Source organism: Rhincodon typus, chromosome 18 (assembly GCF_021869965.1).
Source record: "Rhincodon typus isolate 14 chromosome 18, sRhiTyp1.1, whole genome shotgun sequence".
NCBI classification, from domain to species: Eukaryota; Metazoa; Chordata; class Chondrichthyes; order Orectolobiformes; family Rhincodontidae; genus Rhincodon; species Rhincodon typus.
In genome coordinates, this window is record NC_063349.1 from 13523647 (window position 1) to 13547487 (window position 23841).

Consider the following 23841-nt stretch of genomic DNA (forward strand, 5'->3'; position numbering starts at 1 on the left):
TGCTGCTTGGCCTGCTGTGTTCATCCAGCCCTGCACCTTGTTGTCTCGGATTCTCCAGCATCTGCAGTTCCTACTATCTCTGTTTTGTGATGTTTGCCATGCTGTTTTTCTCCACCATTTTCTGTCCTATTCACTCCATGCACCTCAATTTTCAAGCAAGGGAACAGAATGTAAGTTGATTTACCCATGATATCACAGATTTCAGGCCACTCCTTTTGCTTCTCAAGAACAGGCTTTAATTTCACGCAGAAGGAAACATAATCCACGTAGTCTATTAGCACACGCACCACCCTGCCGACCAAATGACTTAACCAGGAAACAGTGATGAACTCACAAAACTACAAATAACAATAAAGAACAGGAGAATATCATAAACATGTCAGCACATTAATCGGACAAAATTACGCATTGTGCTGGGGATGGAGATATTAGGAAGGTTGACTAAAAGTCTTGCCAAGTAAGGAGACTTTTCAGAAGAGTCTGAAAGGAGGAGAGTGAGGCAGAGAGGCCGAGATGTTTAAGGAGGGAATCTCAGTGTCTAGGGCTGCTAAAAAGCACAGCTAAAGGGACTCAGAGGTGTGTAATAGGTCAGACTTGGAAAGAAATTAGAAATCCGAAAGGTGCGGGGCAATTTAGGCATTTGAACACAGAGATGGTATTCGTAAAATTTGAACATTAGTAGACCAAGCGCAAATATGGTTCGATGAGTGGAATATGAGGTAAGTTAGGATGTGGACAGAGTTGCTGATGAGCTCAAGTTTATGAAGGGCACAAGGTGGTAGGCTAGCCCTATCCCTATTGCAAGGGAGCTCTGGAACCGTCAAATCTGCAGGTAACAAAAACATAGATGGGAGTTTTAACAGCAGATAAACTGAGGCAGAGTACAGGCAGGTACTGTTGTATAAGTAGACATAGGTGATGGTTGTGATGGAGAGGATCTGAAGCATCTAGTGTTGCAAACAGTTTGGTTCAGCCTAGGAAGGTGAAGGGGAATTTGAATAGGAGGCTTGGGAACATAGCTTATTGTAGAGGACAAAGACAATGGGTACAATTTAGTTGCAATGTCGGCAATACACTTGAAGCATGAATGGGAGTCCCATGTTGTCTTTCTGGGACTACTGCAGCGCAATTAGGCATTTATGTGGACAGCTTCACACCTCCCACTGAATTAACAACCTAGTAGGGTGGCCATCCCATCCCTGACAGCCGCTGGACATTCAGAGGCCAGCCGATATTGGCACGTAATCAGGGGCAGAGGATACTGCCAATATTGTATCAGGACCTATCCCCAGGATCTGTGCTAAATCCTCTGGAGTCAGGTAGGTGGAGGATATGGAGTTCCAAGGGAGGAACTGCTGGGCAGGTGGGGAAGAGGAGGTTGGCTTCTTGTGGATCCCACACCCTCCCCTTTTCCTGAAGCCATGAGGACTGTTTTGGGCACAGAGTGCCCGTGAATAAGGAACCTTCTCCCCGCAAGAAGGCTGTAATCAAACTCAACAGGGTTTACTGGGGGCAGTCTGTCAGGATGCCCACTTGCCTCGGGTTGAATACATGGCTTCCCAGAAGTCTTCTGGCCCAGATTTATTCAGAGGGAGGTGGAAAGGTGGCAGGATCTCTTCCCGGCATCCTCCTGCCGAGGACACATCTTCCCCACCATCACCTCCAAACTCACCTCTAGTGGTCATTTTATATCCTGCCTGATGACTTCAAGCCAGGTTCTCTCTTGAAAAATGAGCAACAACTTTAAAATAATATGTAAAAATAATACAAATCACATGGAAATGAACACACACATAATCAGGGTCAGGCATGTCCTGAACAGATGAAGTGTTTGGTTAAAGGGACATATCTGGATCACATATTTAAAATCCAGTTGTCATAATTATTAAATGTTTGTTTTTAGCAATCTGGTTGTTTTTGGTGTATTTTAACTCAAAGTTTTGCCAGTGAGATTGATCATTGTTACAATCTAAATAGCGGTCATCCGAATCCCAGTTGGAAGTCCACTCTACTATTTGGAGGAGGAAGAACAGCATACAAAATAAGAACACAAATTAGCCATATGGCTGCTTTCAATAAGGTCAAGGCTAAGGTTTTACATTAATCCACTTTCTCATCTTATCCCCGTATCCGGCAGCATCTGTGAAGAAAAAATCAGAGTTAACATTTCGGGTCTGGTGACCCTTCCTCAGAATGGTTCTGAGGAAGGGTCACCAGACCTGAAACGTTAACTCTGATTTTTTCTTCACAGATGCTACCCGACCTGCTGAGCTTTTTCAGCAACTTCTGTTTTTGTTCTTGATTTTCAGCATCCGCAGTTCTTTCGGTTTTTATCCCTATATCCCTTGACTTCCTAGTACCCCAGATCCTAGTGATTACAGACACTTATTGGTTGAGCATCCACAGCTCTTCGGGCTACAGAACTTCAAAAATTTACATTTCTCTGAGTGAATAAATTCTTTATCTCAGATCTAAATGGCTGCTGTCTCATTCTGAGATATGACATCAAGACGTATCCATTCTACTGAGAACTCAAAGAATTTTAGATGTTTCAATAAAATAATCTCTCCTTCCAAACTCTGGAGAAAATAGGCCTATTCTGTCAACTCTCCTTATGGGATAACACACTCATCTCAGGAACCAGTTTCCTCGTCCTTTGTTGTATCCTGTCAAAGGCAAGTGCACTGTACTTCAGTCAGTTCTGACCAATGGTTGCAACAAGACTTGCTCCTCTTTTATTGAAACCCCTTTGTAATAAGTGCGAGCATTCCATTTGTTTTTCTGATCATTCCCTAGCCCAGTATGTTAACTTTCTGTAATTCCTGTAGAACAGCCTCAAGTCTCTTTGAATTCAATATGTACTCGTCTCTTATCTTTGAAAAGTGGATAATTTTACACTTTCCCACATTTGTCACCTTCTTCCCCAATTCCCTAATCAACCTATATCCCTTTTCAGCCTTTCACCTCCTCCTCAGAGCTTACTTTCCCACCTATTTTCCTACAAAAGTGGATTACCACAACCAGTCCCCTCACCTAAGTCACTAATATTCACAATAATCAGTTAAGACCCAAGTACTGATCCATATGGTACTCAGTAAGGTACATCCCACTATCCTGAAAATGAACTATTCATTCTATTTACTGTTTCCTACCTGGTAATCAATCCCTAATCCATTCTAATACATTACCGGTAATCCCTAAACTGTGCAACAATCTTTCCCATGGAATTTTATCAAATGCCTCCTCAAAATTTAAATATATTGTATCTACTGGTTTCCCATTCCCTACATTGCTAAATACATTGTCAAAAAAAACCATAACAGAATTGTTGATTACCTTTTCACAAAACCTGTTGACTTTGTCTTACCATGTAACGATATTCCTAGTGCCATGTTACTGGGTCTTTACTAGATGATAGACTTTCTCACTTTTCTACTGCTGATGTCAGATTAATTGGCCTATTGTTCCCTGTTTCTTCTTGCCCTCCTTTTTGTCAATTCTGAAAGATCAAAACGAATTCATTCACTATCTCTGCAGACAACTCTTTTAAAACCCTAGAGGGAATACTATAGAGTCCAGGGATTTGTTCAGTTTTATTTCTATTAATTTCTCCAGCACTTTATTTTTACTAACGCTACTTTGGGTTTCTCACACTCATCAGACCTTTCCCCAGCGTTTTAGGCATGTTCTCAGCATGGCTAAAAATTGATTTGCATAGAACCCCTAAATTTAGCATTATGGATGTTGTTTTAGGTACAAAATGTTTGTTTGCTGCATATGCATATTTTTGGTGGCAATTATGCTGATATCATCTTGGTGACGTTGTTAGTGTGGGTGTTACAGCCAAGTGTCTGGAGTAGGTCACTAGTTCATGTGGCTCAGTTTGTAAAGATAAATATAAAATCTCCATAGTCCCAGAGGACTGGTTGTTTAACCTGGGAGTCACCGCACCTCAGGCGAGGGGAGAGGTAGAGAAAGAGAGTCCTTCATACATACCTCAACCAGTGCAAAAATTGAACCCACACTATTGGCTTCACTCTGCATCACAGACCAGTCACCCAGTCAACTGAGTCATGGTTATTTGACTCTGGGAGTGTCACTTTCAACCTGAATGATCCAGTTTATGCCCTGTCTTAATCCAACATAGTTGAACAACCATTCCTCAGCAGCATACACTGTCCAAAAGTGCTCTGTGAAGGCAGAACTATTTTCAGGCTGTTTGCTGATTGATTTCTACTGTCTATGGCTGAGTTATTAGCAGTATTTCAAGATTTGTACTGCTGCTGCAAATCAGTGCAATAGACAGTGAGTGAAAAGGCACATGGTAGAATCTTTAGTTCTCACTTCAAGAATTGTATTAGGGAGGTCATTAATGTGCCGTATGCACAAAGAAGAGATTACATTGCATCCACTCTTACCAGAGAAATAAAATGGAACAAACACGCAACTTTAGTGGACTTGCCCATAGTGCAAGATGCCGATTCTCACTGACTGCACATCTTGCTTTACAAAGTTGAACATAAATTCAGTGATGCGCTGTAAAATCAAAAGGATCTATTCCCTCAATGGTTAAGTGATGTGAGTTAATCTCGAACACTGTACAAGTCAATGCCTGCTAACCTGGAAACAGTCACAGTGCTTTTATTCTGGGCCAGTCTCTTATGCTCTCAGCATTTGACTGAGATAACAAGGTACAGAGCTGGATGAACACAGCAGGCCAAGCAGCATCAGAGGAGCAGGAAAGCTGACAGTTCGGGTCTAGACCCTTCTTCAGAAATGGGGGAGGGCAAGGGGATTCTGAAATAAATAGGGAGAGAGGGGGAGGCGGATAGAAGATGAAGCAAAGGCTTGGGGACTGCTTTGTGAACACCTACGCTCGGTTGGCAGCAAACAACTGCACCTGCAACAAACAACTGCAACTGCAACAAACAACTCCCACTCCTTGGACGACATGTCCATCCTGGGCCTCTTGCAGTGCCACAACGATGCCACCCGAAGGTTGCAGGAACAGCATCTCATATTTCGCTTGGGAACCCTGCAGCCCAATCGTATCAATGTGGACTTCACAAGCTTCAAAATCTCCCCTCCCCTGACCGCATCCCAAAACCAGCCCAGCTCGCACCTGCCTCCCTAACCAGTCCTTCCTCCCACCTATCCCCTCCTCCCACCTCAAGCCCCAACCCCATCTCCTACCTACTAGCCTTATCCCGCCTCCTTGACCTGTCCGTCCTCCCTGGACCGACCTATCCCCTCCCTAACTCCCCACCTACACTCACCTTTACTGGCTCCATCCCCGCCTCCTTGACCTGTCCATCTCCTCTCCACCTATCTTCTCCTTTATCCATCTTCTATCCACCTCCCCCTTTCTCCCTATTTATTTCAGAATCCCCTTCCCCTCCCCCATTTCTGAAGAAGGGTGGAGACCAGAAACGTCAGCTTTCCTGCTCCTCTGATGCTGCTTGGCCTGCTGTGTTCATCCAGCTCTACACCTGGTTATCTCAGATTCTCCAGCATCGGCAGTTCCTACTATCTCTGTAAGCATTTGACTAACCAGACTTAGGCTCCTGGCTGACAAAGGCTATCCACTAGCCAGTTGGCTCGTGACCCCATTGCTTAACCTACATGCATAGGATGTACAAAACCAGAGTCATGCTCCCACACAAAATCTCATTCAATAGACTACTGGAATGTGTAAACATGACATTTACTGCCTGGCTCGCTCAGCATGAGCCCTACAGTACTCATGCTAGCATTTGTTGTTGTCTGCTGCATTCTGTATACTGTCACAAGAGGAACAGCCCTTGCCATTGGTTAAATGGCAAACAGCTAAAGGAGAGGAAAACGAAGAGCTGGAGGAATGCAGGAGGCAATGACCATAGTCCCCTTTCCAGCTGGACTGAGATAATCTTATTCAAGTGCACAGATACTCATGAAAGCAATCCCAATTTCCCATTAGCTGTTACGCATGATCACAATATAACACTGTCATAGAAGTCAGTCACAAAACAAACATTCTAAATCAACTTTGTAAACAAACTATCCAGTATCCCATAGAAGTGTACATTAATGGCCTTTGTTCATTCCCTCAGTGCCTGTCATTTCAAAGTTTTTGCTGGTCCCAGTGATCCTACGTGGTGCTACCTGAGTGGTTGTATTGTGGCTGGTTGAAGGCTGCTGATTTTCATTAGAGGAGACTGCAGATGGTCTTATTGGGTAATTTCATGCAGCTCTGGCCTAAAAGGCTTGGCTTCAGAGTGCACTTTCTTGGCATGTGTGGCAGCAATCTGGACTGGCAGGCAGGCAACAGCAAGGACACTAGCAAGCAGCCATGGTGAGAGAATGAATGTTGTCATCCTGAGAGTACAACAGGATCAGGATCCAGGGAACTCATGCCAACCCTTCAAGGCACACTTTAACAAGCCTAGCAATATTCTGGAGGACAGACTGTTGGGCTGCTATGAGTCACGACAAGATTCTTTGAAGACTGTGACCTGCAACCGTGAAGACAGTATTGTTAGCATAATGACAGGACAATAACCTTTAATGATAGTACACTGAGCTTTCCTGCAGAACTCATACTTGGGCGCTTTCTGCTTGTGCTGCAATGCATGCTGGGACATTCAGATCTACCAAATGATGATTTCCAGATTATGGTACTGGAATGATCCACCATTTCCATGCTGCAGAGATGGGTTCCAAGCTCTATATAAATTAATGTGTGTAGTTGGAACCCAGACTTTTTTTTATTCTTCTGGAAATCTAGAGTAGAGCGAATGGAAGCTAGGGCAGTTGCATGCTCCTCTTGCAGGATGTGGGAGGTAAGGGTCACTGCTGGTGTCCCTTCTGACTTCACCTGCGAGAAGTGCACCCAACTCCAGCTCCTCAAAAACCGTGTTAGGGAACTGGAGCTGGAGCTGGATGAACTCCAGATCATTCGGGAGGCTGAGGGGGTGATAGAGAGGACTTATAAGGAGGTGGTCACACCCAAGGTACAGGAAAAAGGTAGCTGGGTGACTGTCAGGAAGGGGAAAGGGAATAGGCAGACAGTGCAGGGATCCCCTGTGGCCGTTCCCCTCAATAATAAGTGTACCATTTTGGATACGGTTGGGGGAGACAACCTACCAGGGGAAGGCCATGGCAGACAGGTCTCTGGCACTGAGCCTGGCCCTGTGGCACAGAAGGGAAGGGGTGAGAAAAGGAGAGCCATTGTAGTGGGGGATTCTGTGGACACGAACAAGATGAACGGATGGTATGTTGCCTCCCAGGTGCCAGGGTCCGTGATGTCTCGGATTGTGTCTTCAAGATCTTAAGGGGGAGTGCGAGCAACCAGCAGTCGTGGTACACATCGGTACCAATGACAGAGGTAGAAAAAGGACTGAGAATGTGAAAAACGAGTACAGGGAGTTAGGTTGGAAGCTGAAGTCCAGGACAAACAGGGTAGTTATCTCTGGATTACTACCAGTGCCACGTGATAACGAGGTAAGAAATAGGGAGAGAGTGCAGCTAAACACATGGCTACAAGACTGGTGTAGGAGGGAGGGCTTCCATTATGTGGATAATTGGAGCTCATTCTGGGGAAGGTGGGACCTGTACAGTAAGGACGGGTTGCACCTGAACCAGTTTGCTCCAGCTATATGGGATGGTTTAAACTAGATTGGCAGGGGGTGGGGAATTGGATTTGTAATTCAGAGGATGAGGTATTCAGCCTTCCAACAGACACAACAGGGAGTGAGGTTGTTAATAAAAAAATGCGGTCGATGGAGCGTAATTGTGGACACACTGAGATGGTTTGAGGTGTGTATACTTCAATGCTAGAAGCATCAGAAATAAGGCGGATGAACTTAGAGCATGGGTCAGTACTTGGAACTACGATGTTGTGGCCATTACAGAAACTTGGGTAACTCAGGGACAGGAATGGCTGTTGGAAGTTCTGGGATTTAGATGCTTTAAAAGAAATAGGGAGGGTGATAAAAGAGGTGGGAGAGTGGCATTGCTAGTCAGGGCTAGTATAGCAGCTACTGAAAGACAGTTCCAGAATGATATGTCTCCAGAGTCAGTTGGGTTGAGGTCAGGAACAAGAAAGGAGCAGTCACTTTGTTGGGGGATTTTTACAGACCCCCTAATAGTTGCAGAGAAGTGGAGGAGCGGATTGGGAGGCAGATACTGGAAAGGTGCAGAAGTCACAGGGTTGTAGTCATGGGTGACTTCAACTTTCCAAATATTGATTGGAAACTTTTTAATTGTAATAGTTTAGATGGAGCGGATTTTGTCCAGTGTGTTCATGAAGGATTCCTGACACAATACGTAGATAGACCAACACGAGGAGAGGCCACTTTGGATTTGGTGCTTGGCAATGTACCAGGCCAAGTGTTAGACCTGTTGGTAGGAGAGCATTTTGGTGGTAGTGATCATAACTCTGTTACTTTTACAATAGTCATGGAAAAGGATAGGTACATACAGCAGGGTGAGATTTATAATTGGGGGAAGGGTAATTACAATTCTGTTAGGCAAGAACTGGGTAACATAAAATGGGAACAGATGCTGTCAGGGAAGAGCACTATTGAAATGTGGAGATTGCTTAAGGAATGCATAACGCGTGTGCTCAATATGTTTGTCCCTAGCAGGCAGGGAGGATGCGGTCGAGTGAGGGAGCCTTGGCACTCAAGAGAGGTCGAACGACTGGGTAAGAGGAAGAAGGATGCTTATATAAGGTTTAGGAAACAAGGAACGGAAAAGCCTCTAGAGGGATACAAGTTATCCAGGAAGGAGCTGAAGAAAGGGCTTAGGAGAGCTATAAGGGGGCATGAGAAAACCTTGGCAGATAGGATCAAGGAAAACTCCAAGGCTTTTTACACGTACGTAAGGAATAAGAGAATGACCAGAGAAAGGGTAGGGCCGATCAAGGATTGTGAAGGGAATTTGTGCACGGAGCCTAAAGAGATAGGAGATGTCCTTAATGAATACTTTTCTTTGGTATTTACAACTGAGAGGGACCTGGTTGTAGAGGAGGACAGTGTGAAACAGGCTGGTAGGCTAGAGCAGGTCGATGTTAGTAAGGAAGATGTGCTAGGAATTTTGAGGAACTTGAAGATAGCTAAGTCCCCGGACCTGATGGGATTTATCCTAGGATTCTATGGGAAGTGATGGAAGAGATCGCAGGGCCTTTGGCGATGATCTTTTTGTCCTCACTGTCCACAGGTATAGTGCCGGAAGATTGGAGGGAGGCAAACGTCATTCCCTTGTTCAAAAAAGGGAATAGGGATAACCCCGGAAATTACAGGCCAGTTAGTCTAACGTCAGTGGTGGGCAAATTATTGGAACGGGCTCTGAGAGATAGGATTTATGATCACTTGGAAAGGCACAGTTTGATTCGTGATAGTCAGCATGGATTTGTGAGGGGTAGATCATGCCTCACAAACCTTATTGAATTCTTTGAAGAGGTGACCAAACACGTGGATGAAAGTAGAGCAGTGGATGTGGTATACATGGATTTAAGTAAGGCGTCGGATAAGGTTCCCCATGGTAGGCTCATGTAGAAGGTAAGGAGGCATGGGATAGGGGGAAATGTGGCAGATTGGATTCAGAATTGGCTGACCCTTAGAAGACAAAGGGTGGTAGTGGATGGAAAATATTCAACATGGTGCTCAGTTACGAGTGGTTTACCACAAGGATCTGTTCTGGGTCCTCTTCTATTTGTGATTTTTGTAAATGATTTGGATGAAGGAGTGGAAGGGTGGATTAGTAAGAAGGTGGGTTGAGTTTTGGATAGTGCGGAGGACTGTTCTAGGTTACAAAGAGACATTGATAGGATGCAGAGCTGGGCCAAGAAGTAGCAGATGGAGTTTAACCCTGAAAAGTGTGAGGTGATTCATTTTGGAAGGACAAACTTGAAAGCAGAATACAGGGTTAAGGGAAAGATTCTTGGCAGTGTGGAGGAGCAGAGGGATCTTGGGGTTCATGTCCACAGTTCCCTGAAATCTGCCACCCAGAGTTGTTAAGAAGGCGTATGGTGTGTTAGCTTTCATTAATAGAGGGATTGAGTTCAAGAGCTGTGAAGTTATGCTCCAGCTATCCAAAAGCCCCGTTCGGCCACATCTGGAGTATTGTGTCCAATTCTGGTTGCCTTATTACAGGAAAGATGCGGAAGCATTGGAAAAGGTGGCGCGGAGATTTACCAGGATGTTGCCTGGAATGGAGGGAAGGTCTTACGAGGAAAAGTTGAGAGAGCTAGGGCTTTTCTCTTTAGAATGACGAAGGATGAGAAGTGACTTGGTAGAGGTGTACAAAATGATCAGAGGTATAGATAGAGTGGACAGCCAGAGACTTTTTCCTCGGGTGGAGGTAGCAATTACGAGGGGGCATAGTTTTAAAGTGAGTGGAGGTAGATATAGGGGAGACTTCAGAGGTAGGCTCTTTACTCAGAGAGTGGTAGGGGCATGGAATGTATTGCCGGAGAGCATAGTGGAGTCGGCCTCATTAGGGGCATTTAAGTGGCTATTAGATAGGCATATGGATGATAGTATAAGGTAGGGGTGGAGGTTAGATAGACCTTAGGATTAGGGTAAAAGTTCGGCACAACATCGTGGGCCAAAGGGCCTGTACTGTGCTGTACTGTTCTATGTTGTATGTTCTATGAGATCTTTGACACTGACCACCATACTTCGGGCAGGCCTACTAATGTACCTAGTCTTTCCAGCTGTATCCCCATCAATCCTTTACTTGCTTGCCACCCCCAAAAAGGTTCTTCACCTGAGTGCAGCAAAACCCATGTGTGACCTTACCCCTTGTCAAGCTTGTGCTTGTACTGTACTTGCCCCTTTCCCTGGTTGCAGGCCACTCGAGCCCAGTATCTCACTTGCACAGATCCTGCTTCTGAGCTAAAGTGCCAGTATCTGTGCTGATGGCAGTGAGTCACAGTGCGAATGCTGGAGTTTCATCTTCATCACTATCTTCTTGCTCTTCCACATTTTATTCTCCTGCCACTGCTTAGCCTGGCTTGGACAGCTGAAAGCAGAAAGTCACAAGGGTGGAATGTCATGTGGGGAGTGTAGACTGGGGAGTGCTTGATGCTTACACCACCTGGAGTATGAAAATCTGAAGAGATTACTAGAGGAAGGGGAGGTTGCAGGGGTGAATGTGAGAAAGAAGATTAGGTATAAGCATACCATAATTTTCCATGGTTTCAGCCCCACTACTGGCTACACCTTCAGTCATGACTGCTCCGATGGTGGTCAGTATCATCACCTCCATCAGGAAGAGAAAACACAGGCAAGTCCGTTACCTGCTGGTTCAGTTATACACCACCTTGTCCTGCAATTGAGAGATAAGTGTCAGTGAGTGTGGTGCTTGGGTGACCTGGCTGTTATGGACACAGTGTGCAAGTTGTAGGATACTGATATGAGGTTTGCAGTAGTGTGAAGTGCATGAGGGTGAGGTGAAGCTGTGAATGTAAGATCTGAGTCCACGTTGGTGGAGACTTTTAGGAGCTGAGCGATGAGGTGTGTGTGAGCAGAGTGTGCAGTTACTGACATCATTGGTGAGATTTGGGATTGGGAGATGCATATATTGATCTTGAGAACTCATGAACCTGTTGCAGCACTGCACCCAGATGCTCGGGACTACACTGCTGGCATTGACCGTCGCAACTATCTGTTCCACTAGCCTCCACAGTGTCAGCATAGAGGGCCTATTGTCCCTTTGTGGATAGAGGACTTCTGTTTGCCTGTCCTCCTTCCGCACTAAGGTCTTCACAGCTGTGTCAGAGAACTTGGAGTCCTCTGAATCCCCTGTTGCACCATCACTCTTCCTGCAAGTTACAAACTCTTCCCCAACCACGTCCAGCACGCCTTCCAGTCGAAATGTCCATCTCCTCTCAGAGGCACAAACTGGCTTCAAATTGTAAAGGGTAAACTGAATTGTGTTAGCCTCTCATAATTTTGCACTTCTGCTTATTGGTGCAGCTACTCAACAATGTGCTTAGTGTGAGCTGCACAGTGCAATCTTGGAAATGAGCAGCTCGCACAGTTTGTTGGTTGACTACACTGGAAACAATGAGCACTGGTTAATCCGGAATTGCGCTGTTTTCAGACCTGATTGAATTTTGTCACATTCATGCCTTCTACAATGAGGACAGACTCAAAATATTTGTTTAACATCTCTACATTTCATTGTTCTCCATTGTAGTTCCTCCTATCCCTGCCTTTGAGAGATTTTCACTAATCTCTTTCGTTTTACATGCTTATAAAAGCCATTAACAGTTTATGTATTTCTTGCCAGTTTATTCTCATATTCTTCATCTCTTGTTCAATTTCTTGTTCATCCTTTGTTGACTTTAGCTAACTGCATTCTGGACATTTTCTATCCTTTTTTGGCAACATTGCAAAATGTCTTTTAATTTAATACTCCCTTTAACTCCTCTACTTAACCATGGCTGTATCACCCTTGCATTCAGTGAGAATGATGGATTATTTATGTGATTCCTTGTCATTGCGAACATATCATTCAATCTAATTTCCCAAGCTACCTTAGCAAACTCATTCCAGATACTTCTGAAGTTAGCTTAATTTGAATTTGCATAAATAGATCACTGTCAAAGTTATTATGAAACGCTTCCACATTATAATCATTCTTCCCCAGGGAACCTTTCTTTACAAGAATATTAATTAATCCTACCTCGTTACACAACAAAAATAAATCAATACTTTATGGAAATATGAGCCAAGTTAAATTCACCAATGCACACTGGCATTGTCCACCCTCACCTATTTAGTGACAAATACAAGCTGAAGCATATCTAAGTGACAATGTCTGAGGAAATCTGCCTTCACAAAAACAGCTTCACCAGTGAGGCTAAGGTGCCGTCAGCCAGAGCCAGCAGCAGTCCACATAAGCACAATCCTGATCATTTCCAGTCCTGGCTCTTTCCAAACTACCCAGGAGACATGAGCAACATCAGTTAATTGATAGTGTATTGCCTGATCAAATTTACTAGCTGTTTGTTGCCTTGGTTTGGTGGTCACATGCTCACCTGATTTGTAAGTTTCTGACTTCAAGCACCAATTGAAAGACAATGAGCATGTATTCTAGATTGACATTCAGTTCAGTACTGAAGCTGAGCTGTAATATAGGAAAAGGTACTTACCTTCCATCTCAGGCAAATAGAAAGGATCCCTCTTTATTATTATAGGTGCAGGGAAACCTTCCTGGTGACCTGGCCAAATTTTAACCCTCAACTAAGACTACTCAAATATTTTAACTAATGTATGTCTCATCGCAGGTTGCTTTGTTTCTTAAACTACAACATTAAGTACCCTTCAAAAGGACTTCGTAGGCTGCAAAACACTTTGGGACATTCTAGGTTGTGAAAAGTGTAATCCAAATGTCAGCTAATTTTTCTTTCTTTGACCTTATCACATCTCAAAAACTTCTCAAACACTTCATGTGCATCAAATTATTTCAGAATTAGACACCATTGACTGGTATTGTTGCATGCATTTACATAGCCAAATCAACTCATTGTAAAAGGATCATTTCCACGTGCAGTACAAACCAAGAGTGGGTCACTTACTGAGGTGATGTAGGACTTCGGTTCAACCATAGGCCAGGGAAGAAACCTTCCAAAGTTGTCAGAGTGCACACAGTCAAAACAAATCTGCACATTGTAGCCATTATTGAGCAAGAGTCTCAACATCATTTCATCATTTACAGCATACTGGATAGCAGTAGGAAAGTGAGTGTCATTAATCAGTAGGAAGTAGCTGTTCACATTGGCACCATGGTGTAGAAGCAAATTCACCAGTTCATGATTCCCTGCTCTGACTGCAACAAGGAGGCTCGACAATGGATCTCTGTTTGGTAATGCACCTCCTTTAAGCAGGAGTTCAGTACATGCAACATCATTATTTGATACGGCAATAAATAGGGCGGTTCTCCGCTTGTCGTCATAGCTTTCAGATATTTCTTCATCTAAAAGTGCATTAACATCAAATCCACTTTCAATCAATAATTCGAGGCACTGGGCGCTGCCTCCATCAGCAGCTGAATGAATTGGACTTATCCCACTTCTCCTTATTGCAGATTTCCTAGTAACGAGAATAAGAAGCTTCAAAGCCCTACAAAGAAAATACATAGCATTACGCCCATGTTTACAACTGGATTAGAGTTCAATCTTGCAGAAAGAATTCAGGAATTAACTTGTCCAATATCATTGGAGTTCCCTAATAACTGACTGCAAATGATACCTTAACGATACATGAATTACATAAAATATACAGCAGAGGGACAGACTATTCAGCCCAACTAGTCCATGCTGGTATTTATAGCTCACATACAAGTTTCCTCTTGTTCCATCAATCTCATCTCAACCTTCCAATAAAACTTTCTGTTCCCCTTTCTCTCATAGATACTTTCAAAAGGCAACGAGACAAGTCTAAGCTATTCACTTCAACCTCTACCTGTGGTTGATTTCCACATTTTACCCACTTCCTGAGTATGAAATTTCCCCTTAATTCTCTATTGTTTTAATCAGTAACTTTCTTGTAATCATGACCTCTACTTTTGCACTCTCCAAGAAGCAGAAACATTTCATATCTACTCCAGCCCGTCCAAACCATTCATAACATTTTAAGATCTCCATCAAGTTTCCGCTGAAGAAAAGAATGCCCATCATCTTCAACCTTTCATGATCGTGATAATCTCTCAGTCCTCATCGCATCTTTGTAAATTTCTTTGGTACTTTGAATGTCTTCTATGTCCATTTCTTCATATTATGTAGGCCAGATATGTACATAGCACTCAAAAGCGTGTCTTGACACTACTTTTAGATTCTATACCCTTGAACTAAATTCGTGATTTTTTTAGTATTTTCAGTTATTTGTCGAACTACAAATTTCTATTGATTGTTCAGTGTAAACACTCGCTCATTGACAACATGTGACTCACAAAGTGTCTATGACCCTCCTATACTCATTGTCAGGGAAGGAATTAACCCCAAGACAAATGAAATATCTGTCAAAAGGGACAATAGATCCTTTTAAAAATGGGACTTCACAGTAGAATGATGGTAATAATCTTAATTTAGAGATCAAGTGATAGAGAGCACACAATCTATATTATATGATGCTATTTGATATAAATACTGTTATATGACTGTGTCCCGAACCAATTTTTATTTATTTCAAAGAGTTGAGGTTTATATTGCCTTAATTTCTTCCCATTCCAATATGTACATCACATGAGAAAGGTATGTTGGTATTGTTGGTGTCTGCAAGACCAATGGTGTTGTGGTTCTGATTAAAGATGATCGGACTAACACTGTTCCCTTTCTCAAAGTGTTCTTTTCTTCTGTGTGCCCTTCTATACAGTAGAATGAATACAGGGTTAATGACAGGTCTCCAAACATATTGAGATCAATGTATCAGGAATTCAAGGAGTCCACAAACACTGTTTCCTGATTCAAAACCGCATTATTTTATGGTAAAATGCTTGGGAGCAATTTTAAACTAACATATCAGTCAGGAAACTAAGGGGATTGAGGGGAATGCTGCCTGGTTTTACTCTCTGTTGAAGTCAATAAAGCAATACTGAGTGAAATATAAAACCAGCATCTAACCCAATCCTGTGGACTTTGCCTGAGCAAGGACTGTATGGAAGGGTAGATGGTGATGTCCTGATAATGTCAAGGAATAGTAATCTAGAAGTCCTGGCTAAATGCTCTGGGGACATGGGCTCAGATCACACACAGGTATCTGATAAAATTTAAATTCAATCAATATAATATGGAATGTAAAGTTAGTCTCAGTGAAGGTAACCATGAAACTATCATCAATTGTCATTAAAATGTTCAGGGAAGAAAATCTGTCATTCTTAACTGGTTTAGCTTACATGTGACTCCAGAACAACAGCAAAGTGGTGAACTCTTAACTACCCTCTGAAATTGCCTAGCAAACCACTCAGTTCAAGGCCAGTTACAAATGGTAACAAATGCCTTGCCAATCGTGCCCCAATCCCATGATAGAAGAAATAAAATTTTGCATCCAGTAGGATTGTTTAAAATTTTACCCAAAAAACCCAGGACAGAAGAATTCTAAAGCTCAATTTGCTTTGTTATGTGAGGCATGAAATGCACTGTATAATTTGGATATAAATAGGTGTATGTACTCAACGGATTAGTGATTAGCTGACCTTCATTCCAATGTCCTTGGCTGTTCTCAGCTCACAGTGCCCACAGTTATGAGGTCCTGGCCAGCTGATCAGCCTTCTGCCATGGCCTCAGATACAGTCTGATCAAATTAACTTGGGCAAGAGTTTGATTCAAAGCACTTCTTAGAAAGCACACATTAAGAATAGGTGAAGCAGCATCAAAGCAAATTTAACTGGTCCTGTTTTATTAAAAAAAAACAAATTGTTTTATCCTGGTTTTCCAAAATCTGCACTGAAACAAATTAGAAAGTTAATGATATTATTGCAGCAAAAATGGTGCAAGACGACACTGGCTCATCTTTGGTTCAAAATGTGAAGCAGGTTCACTATATTTTTATAAAACAAGAAGAAAATGGTCTAATTCAATATGGACTAAAATGGTCTCTGAAATGGCCTAGCAACTAACTCAGTTGTCTTACTATCATTATAAAGTCTGATGAAAGGAATTAAATTAGGTGGATTACTCATCTTTGACCAAAGCACTGGAAACAACAAAAGTAAAGTCTTCCTCATGAACATATGGGACTTAGAATTGTCAAAATTGGGAGAGGTGTCACACAACAACTCAAAGGAAAACTGGATGCAATCATTCTCAAGGCATCAAACCATGCAAACAATGCCCACTCAACACCACACTGGGTACGTCTTGTCCCATCGTTAGGACAGACTCACTAGAAGTGGTAGCACAGCAAGGGAGGGACTTGCTCTTAGAGTCCCCAGCTTTGATTCTGGACCCCAAGTAGTTCCATAGAATCCTGTCAAACATGGACACCAAAATCGTCTGCTGATTATTATCTACAACACCCCTCAGCTGATGAATAACTTCTCCTGCACGTTGAACATCACTTGGAAAAAGCACTGAGGACAGCAAGGGCACAGAATGTACTCTGGGTAGGGAATTTCAATGAAGAGTGGCTCAGTAACATGACTACTAACCAAGATCGCTGAGTCCTAAAGGACATAGCTGCTAGACTAGGCCCGCAGCACATAGTGAGGGAACTAACAAAATGAATAAGTATACTTGACCTCATCCTCACCAATCTAACTATAGCAGAAGAATCTGTCAATGACAGTATCCGTAGGAGTGACCATAGCATAGTCCTTGCAGAGATGAGGTCCCCCCCCGTTACAATGAACATATCCTCCATTGTGTTGTGTCGTGCTAACACCATGCTGATTCTGCAACTCAAGACTTGGCATCAATGAGGCACCGTGGGGCACCAGCAGTAGCAGAAGTGTATTCAACCACAATCGGTAACCTCATGACCTGGCATATCCCCAACTCTACCATTACAATCATTCCAAATGCTCAACGCTGCTGGTCTGATGAAGAGTGCAGCTGAACATGCCAGGAGCAGCAGCAGACATAACTAAAACTGAAGTGGCAATCTAGTGAAGCCAGAACACAGGACTTATTGTATGCCAAGCAGGCGAAGCAGCATGCAAAAGACAGGGCTAAGCGTTCCCACAACAAACAGTTCGGATCTAAGCTCTGCAACCCTGCCATATCCAGTGATGAATAGTGGTGGACAATTGAACAAATTGCTGGAGGAGGCTGCACAAATATTCTCATCCCCAACAGTAGAGGAGCCCAGTCAGTGTAAAACACCTAGCCTTAAGTATTGACAAACATCTTCAGCCAGAAGTACCAAGCAGATATTCAATGTTGACATCCTCCAGAGGTCTGCAGAATCATAGATGCCAATCTTAAGCCAATTTGATTCACTCCACATAATGTCAAGAAATAAGTTGAAGACACTGGCAAAGACTATGATCCCTGACCTACTTGCCCAATAGTACTGAAGAATTGGGCCATAATTTGACCTGTCCCTAGGTAACCTGTTTCAGTATAGCTACAACATGGTATCTTCCTGGCAATGTGGAAAATTTCCCAGGTATGTTCTATGCAGCCAAAGCAAGACAAATCCAACCTGCTGAATTACTGCCCCATCAGTTTACATTTGATCATTGGAAAAGTGATGGACCAGTGATGACTGGTGAGATTTTTGATTGTAAGGCATCAAGTAAAGCTCAGTACTGTCTTCACCCAATAAAAACATTTACAGCAGGTTCCAAAGGTTTTTGACCAAGAATAGGAGTCATGCCGTATTACAGATCCGTACCCCAGGGGAACAGAGGCCAAATATGGGAGTTCTATCAGTTAACTCAGCACTGACCAAGTCTGGAATCTAATTGATTTGTATGGCTTAGCCTCTCATAGAATTAAAATAGCAAAGATCCACCAAATATGCATATTAACTAATTAGTTATTAGCCAAATCTAAGCAAGGTATTGGTTTCAATGCATGGTACAATAAAGAGTTGTTCTATTACTCACAAGTAATGCCCCTTCTGTGCTGCTCTGTGGATTGGAAGATGGCCTGAGTTATCTGCTTCATTGGGATTGGCTCCATACTCTAGCAGGACGGTGATACAATCTGGATTTCCACCTTCAGCTGCTTCAAACAACACCGAGGCTCCATCGTCTGCTTGAACATGAATATCACCTCCTACAGACAAAATATTGCATTCCAGATTGAAATATGTAGCCAGAATAATAGTCAACTTCCTAGATGTTCACTAGATTGATTCCAGGAATATAAGGAGCTAATAAGCTTCTGCTTTCTCAAGCTTAGAAGCACAGGAGATGATATTATTGAAATTCTATGAGATGTTGACAGGGTAGATGCTGAGAGGTTTTTCTTTCTGGCTGGTGAATCTGGATTGAATGGTCATTGCTTCAGAATACAGGGTCAGCCATTTAGGACCAAGGTGAGCTGAAATTCGAGGGTTATGGATTTGGACATTTTCTACCTCACAAGACTGTGAATTCTGAGTTTATTAAAGATATTTAAGACTGTGATTACTATATTTGTAGAAAATAAGGCAATCAAGGGCTACAGGATAGGCTTTAGGGGCCTGCTCCTGCTCCATATGTTCTTCTGTTGACCACAATAATGTAAATGCCACTTGCTTATAATACCTTTATGAATTAGATGCTCCAGTACACTGCAGTGTCCAAATGCAGCAGCAATGGCAACAGGAGTTACTCCGTATCCATCCTTCTGATTAACACTTCCATTGTTCCTCAGCAGTAGAGCCATCATGTCATCATGCCCCTGTTTGGCTGCTTCATGCATTGCTGTCCATCTTCTCACACAGGGCCGATTTATAAGTGCCCGATGTTGTAGCAGCACTGACACCATCTCAAGCAAATTCTTCTTCACAGCTTAGAAGTATAAAGCAGACAGGAACACAAGAATAAATTTAAACATTTTGTTCAAATAAACTAACAACTGAAATATAAATTGACACTGAATAAATATGTAGAGGTTTCCTAATGGACGACCAGGTCACATCACACTTCAAGAAACTTAATGATATCAGAAAATGACAGCAAAGCCTGAGATTAATAGCAATAGCTAGAGTCCTGAGATGGCTAGAATTTCAAATTTGGATTGAAAGAGTGAAGACAGCATTATTTACGAGTTATAGTGTTGGGCAAAGGTTATGATATAGGCCTGGTGGAGAAGTTGCTAGAGTCAGTCAAAAATGAGGAGATAACTGAACACTTGGAAAAGCAAAGCTCAATTCACCAGTGTTAGCATGGTCTCATGAACAGCCAGTTGTGCTTGACAAACCTGCTGCAGTTCTCTGCATTCAATTCTGGTTGTCCTTCCATAGGAAGGATTTTGTTAAGTTTGAGGGGTGCAGAAAAGATTTACAAGGATGTTGCTGGGACTGGAGGGTTTGAGCAACAGGGAGAGACTAAATAGGCTGGGGCTTTTTTTTCCTGGAGCATCGAAGGCTGAGGAGTGACCTTATAGAGGCTGAGGAGTTGGGATGTCATGTTGTGGCTATACAGGACATTGGTGAAGCCACTTTTAGAATATGGCATACAATTCTGGTCACATACACCCCTCATGATTTTATAAACCTCTACAATCCGTATCCCTTTGCAGCCATATTTCTGTAATACCCACAATGTCATACCTACCAATTTCTGTCTGCAATACAAGCTCATTGTTTTGTATACTGCCTGCATTTAACTACAATACCCTCAACCCTATTGTTGACTGTCCCCCTTTCATAATTGTGGGGTGACCTGTACCTGTCCATACAAAGTGAACCATACCTGCCCATACTAAGCAGCCCCTACCTGCTTTCAAAATGGCAGTCAGAGACTAAGCAAAACTAAACAGTCTGCTTACACAGCGAAACATAATGGTATCTTTGAACAGGACTACTCCAAGGTCAGTAAAGGGACCCTACAAGCAACCATCTGAGACAGTTCTGATAAGAGGATACCTAAGGATTGACAAGCGATGGATTCCAGCTTCATTAATGAAAGAATGATTGTCCCAGTAAATGAATAACACCAGGTGGGAGTCTCAGCCCATGAACCAGCCACATTAACTCACTAAGCAGCTGCAAAAACACAGCTAAAGTTAGTTTGTAGTAAATAGTTGTTTCTTTGAAGTTACTCGCAATATTAGGAAATAGGTTCTAGTTAAAGATTCTTCAGATAATCATAGAATTAGTTTTCAACATAAAGGATAGATACACATATAACCAAAGTATAATACAAGCATTAGGGGAACAAAACACTTAACCTAGATGTGAAAGTTAATAAGTCTTAGGAAACACCTTCTCTTATGCCCTGAACAAAATAGACTGTTCACAGCCCATTAATTGTGAAGTGCTAACAGTGGAAGTAGCTGCATAATTTTACACTTTATAGCTAACTTTATAACAGAAATTAACCTTATAGCAATTAGTTAAAACTAAGTCTTTTGTACTTTTACATATATAACTGGGACAGTGAGAAATATAAAAGGAACAACTGCCTTTGATAAAAACAAGCACATGAAATACAATTCAAGCTGTCCTTAGAGATAAGCGAGCCTGAGACAGATCCAAAGAAGTATAGCCAGTAACTTTGGAATGCAAGTGGACAGGTTGCATAGAAAGATCCCGAGGCCTAGGGACTGCAATGTCTGGTAAACACCACAAAATCATGGGAATCTGGGGCTGTCCATAGGAATGCCCATGTTGATTAGGTGTCCCACAGAACTGGGTGTGTGGATTAAGGAGGAAGGACAGTATCCATGCTATATTTAATAATTGTAACACAAAACTGAACCCATACCTCCACTATTTAGTTTAAAACCTAATTTATAACCCTAGATATGTGATTTGCCAGACTTTGTTCAGACTGATTCAGGTGTAGCCCAGTCCCATTGGAACAGCTCCCTCCTTCCCCAGTACTGGTGTCAATGTCCCATGAATTCGAGCCCATTTCTCTCACAGCAATCTTTGAACCACGCATTTACCTCTTTAATTTGATTGACCCTGTGCCAATTTGATCGTAGTTCAGATATTAATTCAGAGATTATTACATTTTTGCTTCTGCTTTTTAATTTAGCTTAATTTTTGCTTCTGATTTTTAATTTAGCCCCAAGCTCCTCATATTCCCTCAGCAGTACCTCTATCTACCTATTTTGTTGGTATCTACATGGACCATGACAACCAGATCTTTCCCCTCCTACTCCAAGTTCCTCTGTAGCCTAGAAGAGATATCCTGAACCTGAGCACTGGGCACCTGATCACAGAGAACACTGTCTATTCTCATTACTATATGATCCTTGATTATAACTACATTTCTCTTTTCTCCATCCTCTTGAATGGCTCCCTGTACCACAATGCTATGGTCAGTTTGCTCTTCCTTCCTACAGCACCTGCTCTCATCCACACAGTCAGCAAGAATCTCAAACCTGTCAGACAAGCTCAAGGGCTGAGGCACCTTCAACATCTCTGAAATCCGTAAACAGAGGCCTGCAATTGAACCACACAAAAAGTACAGTAATGAGCTGCCCTCTATTGGGCAATTTACAAATTTATTGTTTGTAATCTCTACCGTTTATGCTGGTGAAGTCAGTGAAAAAGAATACAAGGATTTAGGAATGATTATAAGTGAAAGAACACCAGTTGGAGAGTTATGGGTTAGAACAGCTGAGCAAAAGAAACAACTTTTTTCTTGCTCAAGACTCTACTTGGACATGTGGAGATTCGTCCTGAAAGAAATGCTATTGCAATCCCCAGGACTAACAGCAGAATCTTCTATTCCAATCAATAATTAGATAAAGGATAAATCTGTAAATTATGATCAGCATTTTCCTGTAGATTATGCAAATCCCAAAAATACATCCATGATTACCAATTCATACAGCTGTAATCTGTTAGGGGAGGGGCTTTTTATTACCGTCCATGCTATCAGGATCACTTCCCCTTGAAGAAACCAAAAATGCACAATAGCAACACAACCACCATTTAATGCCAGAAAATTGCAAGCTGAGATACTCAGTAAAACTATTTCAACATGGAGAGTCAAGTAATAGTGATGTGTGGTTTGTGTCATACATTCTATTTCCATAAACTTTGTTTTAAAATAATAAAACCAAAATCAGATGTAAAAATGTAAGCAATGTTATATGCTGATTTTTCTTGCCGCTTCCAAAACTTCAAGACTTGAGTGTTCAGAACAAGTTTACCCATAATCCAAACCAGACTGAAAACTCTCCACTGAAATGACCATTTTACCTGCACTGTGTCATAATTGTCGAAGACTTCAGAACAAGGCTGGAAAATAAATCACATCCTTTACACTGTTGCTATTGTCAAAGTGTTTTTTTCAGTTGTTATATTCTAAATTATACTCATAGTATGTAAATCTTTATATGATTGTGCAACCAAGGTTGATTAAAACCATAATCTGATGTGGACAGATGCGAGAATGCAATACCTACCGCTTTAGAACAGGGTGTCTATTCAATGACCACCAGCTGTAGTTAAATCCCATGGAATTTCAAGCAGCAGAGCAAATGGAACAGATTTCAGGCAAAATGATTGCTACTGGTTTTATTCTAATATGTGTGAGTTTGTAACAAAGAATATGAATTGTAATCAACTGCCAAATTGTTCTGGATAAAGGCATTATAATGACCTATTTGTTAACTTTCCTGGGTGACCGTTATCATCTCATAAGATGCGAATGTTCTGATAACCATCATCATCTGTACTGGCACGTCATTAAATATAATTTTGCTTTCACTTAAAAAGTTGGCCTTAACATTACAATTTTTTTGGCATACGACTGTGTTTGTCGTGCCAGTTTGGAACTGTTATGAAATATTTTGCAGGTCCATTATGGCAGCATAATTCAAGTGAGAGTCCAATCCCAGAAGGGAGTGTTCTCAACTGATTTTGCCCATACAGAGTATGATTGCAGTGCAATGTAAAAACCTGCTTTATTAAGTGCTCACAATGTATCAGCTCAAGTGGATTCCCAGACACCCTGTAAACCTGCTTAGCCTGAAAGTTTAGGGAATTTCAGCTCCCTACTTCCACCTGGAATTCCACCTGCTTTTCCTGATTTAATTTTGATGAAAGATTGGCAGAAAACCTTGTTTCCAACTATCTACCATTAAAGACTAAAATGATTGCATTCCCTGATGTGCACACATTAATAAGGCCCATCCATTTATTGTGGGAATTCAGGCTGCCTTAATCAATAGGTAAATCAACCAAAGGCTCTGCCAAACATGTATATATAGATGTTTGAGATTGAAGTGTCCCTCTTCAG

At 42.2% G+C, this 23841-nt stretch overlaps 1 protein-coding gene across 1 annotated transcript in view; it reads right to left on the minus strand.

Annotated features, from left to right (window-relative positions):
• The window catches only part of LOC109910791 (ankyrin repeat and SOCS box protein 15), a 38703-nt gene that overhangs the window by 3929 nt on the left and 10933 nt on the right, over positions 1-23841 (minus strand). Inside the window, exons 7-10 of the mRNA XM_048607574.1 lie at positions 19183-19428; positions 18538-18709; positions 13568-14111; positions 185-338 (exon numbers count right to left, since the gene is read on the minus strand). Coding sequence (XP_048463531.1) covers positions 185-338; positions 13568-14111; positions 18538-18709; positions 19183-19428 — 1116 coding nt within the window. The remainder of the gene's footprint in view (positions 1-184; positions 339-13567; positions 14112-18537; positions 18710-19182; positions 19429-23841) is intronic.